We start from the raw sequence: 9,529 nt of genomic DNA, 5'->3' as shown, positions 1-9,529 counted from the left end.
ATGGAACTTAATAATTAAATAAATAAATAAATATAAAGAGACAAAAATAAAATTAATAGGATCTCTTCGATTGTTCAACTAGTTAAGTTGACAGCGCCGATACATTTAAAAACTGAAGTATACATATGACATGATACGAGCATATATGATATTTCATGTAGTCCCCCTTTTCTCTAAAGCAAATGTTTTTCCCATTTCATGTTATGTTATGCTACATATTGTTGGTTTGTAGCACTTTTTTTCCAAAAGAAATTGACTTTGCAATGTATTTTTTAGGAAACTTAGATTCAGATTTGTCCTTGATTGAGCTTTGAATATAAATATTTTACCCAAAAGAATAATTGTATTTATTATCTGGGGACAATTTTTATCCAGAACCCCCAACACAATGTCTAAAGGTGTAAATGTAAAATAAATATTGATTGGCCTTAGCCAATTTTGGATATTGGCCCTCCACAACCTTGCAACATGTGTACAACAGAAAAACAAATGCAACTGGTCTTCCTCATTACACACAATCCACATAATGATTATTGTTAAATATAAAACATATAAAGCTGTTTTTAGTAGCCGTCATCTTGTAGAATATCTTCAGTTGAAAGATTCTGGAATAGAAATCAATTGTTGTTTTGTAAATTGTTCTGAAAAATTGTTTCCAAGGTATCAAAACATCTATTTTACATCTGCATATTTTACATGCATAAACTCCTCACCTACAGAAGAGAGCTAGCTCCAGTCTGTGTTGAAGTATGCATTATATGTTTGGAGCCGTCAGAATAAACACTGTGATTCATAATGTACTTCTCTTCTATATATAACAACCTGTCTCTAATGTGCATCTCCTTACAGACCTACAAAGCATACAGCGGTGGAGTTTTCGCATTAACACGGCTGTTGATACCGGCTTGGATTGTTCACTACTGTGTGAAATACCATATTGCTGTAAGTCAACAGAAATATTGAACATTATGTGTGATACTAGTAAACAGAATATAGACATATTGCATGTTACGAATGTTGTATTAGGAAGGTGAATGCATAAGCTTCTGAACAGCCTCAGTTTGGCTGATGTTATTTTTCTTTTATGAACTTGCACATATAAGTTCCTGAATAATAACATACATGTTCATCTAGTATCTAAAGTGTTATTTAATTCTTTAGGTAGCATACAAGTAGGGTAACTTGCAAAGAAAGCAGTACTACTTTAGAATGACGGATAATGACTTTATTCCATATTCTTTCATTCTCTCTTACATTTGACAAACAACGGCACCACACATCACTACATACATCACATACTCAATGCATGCAGGTGTCAGCATACTAAATAACAATGTCATTGTCCCCCACAGGGTAGGCCATATGGCATTGTGGAATTGAAACCCAAGTTGTTCCCTGTAAGTATGACTCATTTATTAATTCTACCTTTGTACCTTTGATCTTTCTGTAATCACATTAATCGTTATTTGTATTTTTTTGTAATTACAGCTGCATATTAGTATGCTTTACCAACCATAGATCTGATTGTCCCACAGTCTGATTCAATGCAAACAGGCCACAGTCCTGAAATGGTCTGACAATAGCCTAGGGGAGCTCCTCTCTGAGATGTCTTGATGGAGGAAAAGAGTATTTCTAATTTGTTTTTGTCCTTGTTGTTTTGTTAAGGGTGACACCATTCTGGAGACAGGTGAAATTGTTCCAGATCTCCCTGAGACGCATGGCCATCACTGAAGTTGTAATATTTCAATAATTTTCTGCTGTAAAAACTGTGTATATGCCAATAAAATATTACAAAGTCATTTATGAGTATGGGTGATTTTATATAGTAATAATAAATAGTGACATATTGCAGTGGAGATTATTAATGAATGTGTTTGATGCTTCCACAAGTGAAAGGCTGTAGTATTTTTTAGAAAAATATTTTCCAGATCATGGTTTTTGTAAACTCAACATTAGTAGGGTAGCTGTCAATGATATTTTAATAACATTTTAGTTAACTTGTTTGATGCTTTTCTTTTTGAAGCAGGATAATGAGATGGGGATGTAACTAATAATCAGTTGAAAGAAGGAAAATCTCTTTGCAGTATTTGATAGAGAGCTGGCAGGGTGATGCAAATTCCAAATGTTATGTTGATTTTAAGTTATAGATTTATACCAACTTCAAAATGCATAGATGGCGCTTTTACTCTGTTTTTACACTTATGAACTTGGGTTAGCTAGGTCTAGCAGGTTAGGCTAGCTAGTTTTTTTTTTATTCTGCTGTGTTTTTCATTACAAGACATGTTATTATAACACAATTCTCGTTACTACAAGATACTCCCATGATATGACAAATTGTTTTTACACTGTTATGACCCCAGTGGTGTTTCAGACTGCTATTAGCTGGACTGAGAACCATCCCCTTATAAATAACGCTGTGTATTTATGGTATGTGGTATCATGTAACTTACAAGTGGTGTTTCAGACTGCTATTAGCTGGACTGAGAACCATCCCCTTATAAATAACGCTGTGTATTTATGGTATGTGGTATCATGTAACTTAAAAACAAAAACAGACTTTTTTTTTTTGGTGTTGAGGAAAATAGGAACAAAGGGTGACATGCAACACAGACGAGAGGAAGGGAGCTAGGATCTACTACAGAAATCTGCTGCAATAAATAAAATAAAAACAAATGAAGAACTTATTACACAATAAACAAAATGATATTACCAGAGATGTGACTCATCTTAAATAATAACTCTCTAAAACTGAAGTAATAATAAAAAAAATATTTCTAAAGATTGTTTCCAGGGCTGTTATAGAACAAGAACTGATGATTGATATTATCAAGCATCATACTGAACATATTTAAGGCAAGGCAAGGCAGCTTTATTTGTATAGCACATTTCAACAACAGGGCAATTCAAAGTGCTTTACAGAAACATTCAAGAACATTGCGACAAAATGCAAAAGAACATTAAGAAATAATTAAAACAGTTATAAAAACATAAAAACATTAAAACATTAAAGATTAGAAAATAAAAACAAGCTAAAAATAAAAGCTAGGATAGAAGCTAAAATTGCATAAAACTCAAAAGAGTAAAAGTTATAGTGCAGTGTCAGAATAAAAGGCACCCGCAAACAGGAAAGTTTTAATCTTTGTTTTAAAAGAAGTGAGAGTTGGAGCGGTCCTGCAGGTTTCTGGGAGCTTGTTCCAGATATTTGGTGCATAAAAACTGAACGCTGCTTCTGCATGTTTAGTTCTGACTCTGGGGACACTAAGCAGACCTGATCCAGATGACCTGAGAGGTCTGGATGGTTCATAACACAGCAGAAGATCAGAAATGTATTTTGGCCCTAAACCATTTAGTGCTTTGTAAACCAGCAGCAGTATTTTGAAATCAATTCTCTGAGAGACAGGCAGCCAGTGTAGAGACTTCAGAACTGGACTGATGTGATCCACTTTCTTGGTCTTAGTGAGGACTCTAGCAGCAGCGTTCTGAATCAGCTGCAGCTGTCTGATCGATTTTTTAGGAAGACCGGTAAAGACGCCGTTACAGTAGTCAAGTCGGCTGAAGATAAATGCATGTACTAGTTTTTCCAAATCCTGCTGAGACATCAGTCCTCTAATTCTTCTTATATTCTTCAGGTGATAGAAGGCTGTCTTTGTAATTGTCTTAATATGGCTGTTAAAGCTCAGGTCTGAGTCCATGACTACACCAAGGTTTCTGGCTTGGTCTGAGCTTTTTAACATCACAGATTGTAGGTGAGCACTAACCTTTAATCTTTCTTTTTTGGCTCCAAAAACTACAACCTCAGTTTTGTCTTTGTTCAGCTGAAGAAAATTCTGGCACATCCAATTATTGACTTGTTCAATGCACTCACTCAGTGCTTGTATTGGACTGTAGTCTCCTGGTGATAGAGTTATGTAAATTTGTGTGTCGTCTGCATAGTTATGGTAATTTATTTTGTTGTTCTCAAAAATCTGACCCAGTGGGAGCATGTAGATGTTAAACAAAAGAGGCCCCAAGATGGAGCCTTGGGGAACTCCGCATGTGATTTTGTTCAGCTCAGATTTGCAATTACCTATAGACACAAAGAAGTCCCTGTCTTTTAGGTAGGATTTAAACCAGCTGAGTGCTATGCCAGAAATACCCACCCAGTTTTCCAGTCGGTCTAGTAATATATTATGGTCAACCGTGTCGAATGCAGCACTGAGATCCAGTAAAACTAAAACCGTAGTTCTACCACTGTCTGTGTTCAATCGGATGTCATTGAAGACCTTAACAAGAGCAGTCTCAGTGCTGTGGTTTCGTCGAAAACCTGACTGGAAGACATCAAAAGAGTTGTTTAGTGCCAGAAAGCTATTTAATTTTTGAAAAACTGTTTTTTCAATTATTTTAGACAAGAATGGAAGATTTGATATCGGTCTGTAATTATTTACTATTGATGAGTCCAGATTGTTCTTTTTGAGGAGGGGTTTGATGACAGCAGTTTTCAGGGCCTGTGGGAACACTCCTGAAACAAGAGATGCATTAACAATCTGTAAAAGCTCTGAGACCATACAATCTGATACTTTTTTGAAAAGGCCTGTTGGCAGAATGTCAAGGCAGCATGAGGAGGATTTTAGATGTTGTATGATTTCCTCCAGGTATGTCTGATTTAAGGGAAAATGACTAGTAAAGGTTAATACACAGGACCATCAGAGTTGTATCCAAGTAGGAATGTCGACTTCACAGGAAGGAGAAAAATAAAATACAGAGAAACTCAACAAGACATCTCCACCAAAAATTGCAAAATGCATAGATGGCGCTTTTATTGTGAAGGGCGGAAGTATGTTGAGTTTAAACTATGTGCTGTGACATCATGGGTAGGATGTATGGAAGAGGTGTTGTGAAACCTCCTGTAAAGACTGTAAAGACTGTAAATAGTTGCCCCTCAATGACAGTTCAGTAGGAATGAATGTGTTTCTACAAGACGGAGAAGGATAACCAGCTGCTATCCGTGTGTGAGGAAGCCAGAGGTAAATAATGCAAAACTTTTCCTGAACTAGCCGGAGAGGTTGTAGCTACCTAGCTACCTAGCTACCTAGCTAAGCTAATGCTACCTAGCTAGCGAGCTAACTGTAGCTAACCCGAGTTCATGTGTTCGTGAGCCTTAATCACAGTTTCTATCAGTGGCAGCCCCGATGTAAACCTGACAGAATAGCTTGTGTCATGTCAGGATTGTTGAGTTAATATCATCACTGTTTACTCACTTCTGTGAGTAACTGACGGCGCTAGGCTAGATCTAGCTAGCCTAACCTGCTAGGCTAACTAGACCTACAGCAACAACGCAGTAAAAGGACAAAACGAGTCTGGATTCAATTGTAGGTTTATTCCGACGTGCTCTTCTCAGTGGTGACATGTCTATCTAAGAGTAGCGATAGATAAGTAAGGTATTTCATATGTGAATAGTTGTGATGTAACGTTAGGACCGTGATAGTAGTTATGTATCACGGATACTATATGTATATGGTATCAGCCAACATTTGTATGTGGGGCCCATGTGGGTAGTAAATGGGCTTGATCCAAGTGGGCCCCAGATAAGATGCCCATTTTGGGTCCATACCCACTTGGTACCCAGGTCCCCCCAGCATAACCCATGTGGGGCCCACATAACCATGTTGGATGGGTAACACTATCTATGGTCTATTCGAGTTAAGCAGCTATTTCTGTTATTTATTCTGCTGTTTTTTTTTTCATTCAACACAATTTTTTTCTTGTTACTACAAGATACTCCCACGATATGACAAATTGTTTATTTATAGATTGAGTAGGCTACCTGTAGGGTTCATGTAAGGTTATCAGAGTTAACAGAGACATGAGGAGGTGCAGAAGTCTAGTTTTCTCTTAGAACACTTGAATTACAATATGCTGAAAGGTTATTATGGATTTTTTGCCCAATGATGCCGAAAACATTCTGCCTACTACAGGTTTAAGTTTATAGGTCTCATTTTAGACTAAACTGCAGCACCTCAGTAGAACAGGTTACTCTATGGCTGCTTTCCCATTCTTGTTTGGTGTGTGTGAATTGAAAATGAGAATTCCCAATTTCGTAATATTGTTAACCTTATTTTTCTTATCATGACAGATCATGTCAGCAATCAAGATTGCCCTGCAGCAAAGCCAGAAGAAGGGCAAAAGGAAAACCTCTGAAGAAATGTCTGGAGACGTGTCGCCAGACTCCAAGTGTCCCATCTGCTTGGACATGTTTAACAACATTTCTTACCTGGACATCTGCCTGCACAAGTTCTGTTTCCGCTGTATTCATGAGTGGTCCAAAAACAAAGCCGAGTGCCCTCTGTGCAAACAGCCATTTAATTCAATCTATCACACTATAAAATCAGAGCAAGACTTTAAGAAGTATGACCTGCAGCCGCCGGTGGAAAATACCGCTTTTGGAACTTTTGGGGGGGTGCGGTTTAGATACCGCACAACTCTTACTGGAGTCCATCGTCAGATGCGGGGAAGGACCTCTCCTCCTCCAGATAATGGAGTAATGTTTGAAGCCTCAGCAAACGCCCCCCAACAGCCGCAGGACCGTTACATCCGGCGGATGATGATAAGGCTGGCAGCCAAGAGGAGAGCTGCAAGTGAAGGCAGGGCAGTTAACAATGTCAGAGAGCAGGAAATGGTAAACTTCAGGAGAGAACTGTACCGACGGGGGGTGAGGGTCCGGAATGTCCGGGATGGCGGCCGCTCCCGAGACGTCTCAGCTGAGTTCTTCCGAAGAAATCCTGCTTGCCTGCATAGACTGATCCCCTGGCTCAAAAGAGAACTTGTTGTGCTGTATGGGGCCCACGGTTCTTTGGTAAACATAGTTCAGCACATCATCATGTCACGCATTACACGTTATGATATGGAGGAGGGAGCTATTCAGGAAGAGCTCCGGCCGTTCCTCCAGGGGCGGACGGAGCACCTTCTGCATGAGTTCATCAGCTTTGCAAAGTCCCCCTTCAATATGGAGGCCTATGACCAGCATGCTGTCTACGACTGCCCGGCCCCTTCCTCAAATGAAGACAGCAGCTCCAATTCGTCTGTAATAGCTATCTCAGAGGACGAGGAACACTCGGTGGATTTGGACCCTCCAGGAGACTCCACGTCTACTCTGAGCCACTCTCTGTGGGATGATGAGACGCCCGGGCCATCGTATTCTACGACAGCAGAGCAGAGCAGGGCAGAGTGTCTGTCAGTCGTCGACTCAGACTCAGACAGCAGTTTAGAGGAGGAGACACGTGAGTTTGGGGCCTCTCCACAGCACAAGAGTCCTCATAACCAAACAGACGCGACTCAGGGTGACGTTAACAATGAAGAGTGTCAGTCTTATGACAGCGAAGATTGTGTCATTATAAGTGTTGTTAAGGCAACAGCTGAGAGGACTCCTGAGTTGGTTCAGCTGTCCTCTGACACTGATGAGTCCGCCGATGAAGATGTCAAAGCAGTGCCTCTTCTACCTCAACACATCCGCTTCTCCAGTCTCAGTCCTACGGCTTCACAGAGTAGGGATCCAAGTGATGCTGGACAGAATGTAGAAACGAACCACTATCATCAGTTGGATTCAAAAGAAAGATGTAGCTCTTCAACATCTAGCAGATACAAGACATCCAGTAAGTCAGACAGAAAAGATGGATCTAGGGAGAAGCACTTGTCAAAGGACAGAGAGCACAGGAGAAAGAGGAGGTCAGGAAGTGCAGAGCGCAGGCACTCTAACAGGAGCCCGGTGGTCTCCCACAGCAAAGTCAGCACTATATCCAGAGAAAAAGGCTATTTTTACTCCAGTGGCAGAGACTACTCAAAATGTGGGAGGGACAGTGATCACAGCTATCAGTCATATAGGCATTACAGCCAAGAGAGAAATGATGGTGGGATACATTACACAGAGAAGCGGTCCTACTATTATAGTAGTCGCAAGCACTCAGATCGGCGCTCTTGCTCCAGAAGCCCCAGCAGGGACTCTCGTAGACGGGACAGGAGGCGTTCTCGTTCTAGGACGTGTTCCAGCAGTCGCTCCCCTTCAACGAAAAAGAGATCTCACAACAACAAGCCTGGCGGAAAGAGGAAATACAAAACAAGACATTTGGAGGAAGCATCAAAAAACACACTTTCCAACTCAAACGCTGAAGGTGACACTCCTGTGTCACCAACAAAACATAAGAAGAAGAGCAAAGAGAAGCATCGTAAAAAATCAAAAGACGGGTCGAGAAAAACTAGCGGGAGCCTCGACGTGGAGCTCGTCACTGAGACAAACTCTCACGAGCGAAGCAAGCGTCACCATAAGAAAAAGAAGAAACACAAGAAGAAAAGTAAAAGGCACAAGAGTGATGAACACACGGAGGAGCACTCACCCACTGTCATTACCATTGATAGTGACAGTGATTCTTTTGCTAATGCCATTGTGACCCAGGCCAGCAGCACTAACAAGGACAATCCCATCGACAGTACCGCAGATGACCCGGTTGACTCCGCTCCTCCGGACTCTGTGGAGTAGTTTTATGGAAGTTCAGATTCCAGATGTGTGTGGTGGGAACTGATGGATTCACCCTCAGCAGCTCAATGCCTGCCAGCAGTATTTTACATCAAAACAATGTACAATATGTTAAAGGCCATCAGACCTTGAAGGATATGGTGAATATCCCTTTAACTGCCGCCACACGTGTTTTCTACTGCGACACCTCATTGGACGCTGGCTCACCTGACTGTGTTAACTAACACCTAAAACAATCCTATTTTACGTACAAAGTGCCACTAGGAACAAGGCGGAATGGAAATATATTTGGAGTTGCACATGCTTCTTAAGTGTCAATTCTTATTCAGGAAACTCATTTTTCTTTTAACGGTTGTGTTTTATTTCTAATGTGCTCTCAGGGATGATAGTGATTAGAGTGATTTTACTTCTTTCATCATCAGTCAGCTATATTCTATCTCGAGACAAAATAATTTCTACCTGCTGCACATGGAGTAGTACTTATTATCCGCAGATGGTGTTTGGATTTCAGAATGGGCTCATTTTGTACTGAATTTTATTTAAAATAAATTGTAATGAGCAACTGTGTGTGCTGTTGGTTTTCTGTTTATTTCATGTAGGACAAGGTTATGTATGTTAAAGCATGTTGGTTTGCCAACTATCTTAGTGTGACTTCAGGTAAACTGAGGCTTTGTTATTTGACTTCCTCATTGTGTGTTTTGTAGAGATAAACTAATAAGTCAAACTTACTTGTTACATAACAGGCAGTGTGTTGGTGTTTGCACTATGCACACAGATCACGTAAACTGACGTTTTTTAAACACCTATAGGTAGAAAGATTGTTTGCAAAGAGATCAAGGGATTGAGTTCACAACACTATATCCAAGATAAGAGGATTATGAACTATAAAGTGTGTTGGGGGAGTAGTCAACCCCCTTTACTAGTTTACAACTTGTGTTGTGGTTTCGCTTCAAACTAGATCAAAGGTCTAAAATAATTTGTAAGTAAAAGTACTAATACAACACTGTAAAATGACTCTGTTAC

At 40.0% G+C, this 9,529-nt stretch overlaps 2 protein-coding genes across 3 annotated transcripts in view; both read left to right on the top strand.

Annotated features, from left to right (window-relative positions):
- The window catches only part of ndufb6 (NADH:ubiquinone oxidoreductase subunit B), a 3,179-nt gene extending 1,380 nt beyond the window's left edge, over positions 1–1,799 (top strand). Inside the window, exons 2-4 of the mRNA XM_037761316.1 lie at positions 850–942; positions 1,353–1,397; positions 1,666–1,799. Of these exons, the coding sequence (XP_037617244.1) occupies positions 850–942; positions 1,353–1,397; positions 1,666–1,731 (204 nt within the window). The 3' untranslated portion in view covers positions 1,732–1,799. The remainder of the gene's footprint in view (positions 1–849; positions 943–1,352; positions 1,398–1,665) is intronic.
- Positions 1,800–4,801: 3,002 nt separating this feature from the next.
- toporsa (topoisomerase I binding, arginine/serine-rich a) lies at positions 4,802–9,073 on the top strand. Of its 2 annotated transcripts, none has more exons than XM_037764065.1 (2): positions 4,802–5,003; positions 6,113–9,073. In XM_037764065.1, exon 2 carries the CDS (start codon positions 6,116–6,118, stop codon positions 8,507–8,509), a length of 2,394 nt encoding a protein of 797 aa, XP_037619993.1. In that variant the 5' UTR covers positions 4,802–5,003; positions 6,113–6,115; the 3' UTR covers positions 8,510–9,073. The 2 variants fall into 2 exon arrangements, with proteins under 2 accessions (XP_037619993.1, XP_037619994.1); XM_037764066.1 differs by lacking the exon at positions 4,802–5,003 and adding an exon at positions 5,133–5,348.
- The last annotated feature ends 456 nt before the right edge of the window (positions 9,074–9,529 follow it).

The sequence above is a fragment of the Sebastes umbrosus genome, chromosome 3 (genome assembly GCF_015220745.1).
Source record: "Sebastes umbrosus isolate fSebUmb1 chromosome 3, fSebUmb1.pri, whole genome shotgun sequence".
Classification (NCBI taxonomy): Eukaryota; Metazoa; Chordata; class Actinopteri; order Perciformes; family Sebastidae; genus Sebastes; species Sebastes umbrosus.
Note: the sequence above shows the minus strand (reverse complement) of the source record. Positions and strands in the feature narration are given on the sequence as shown.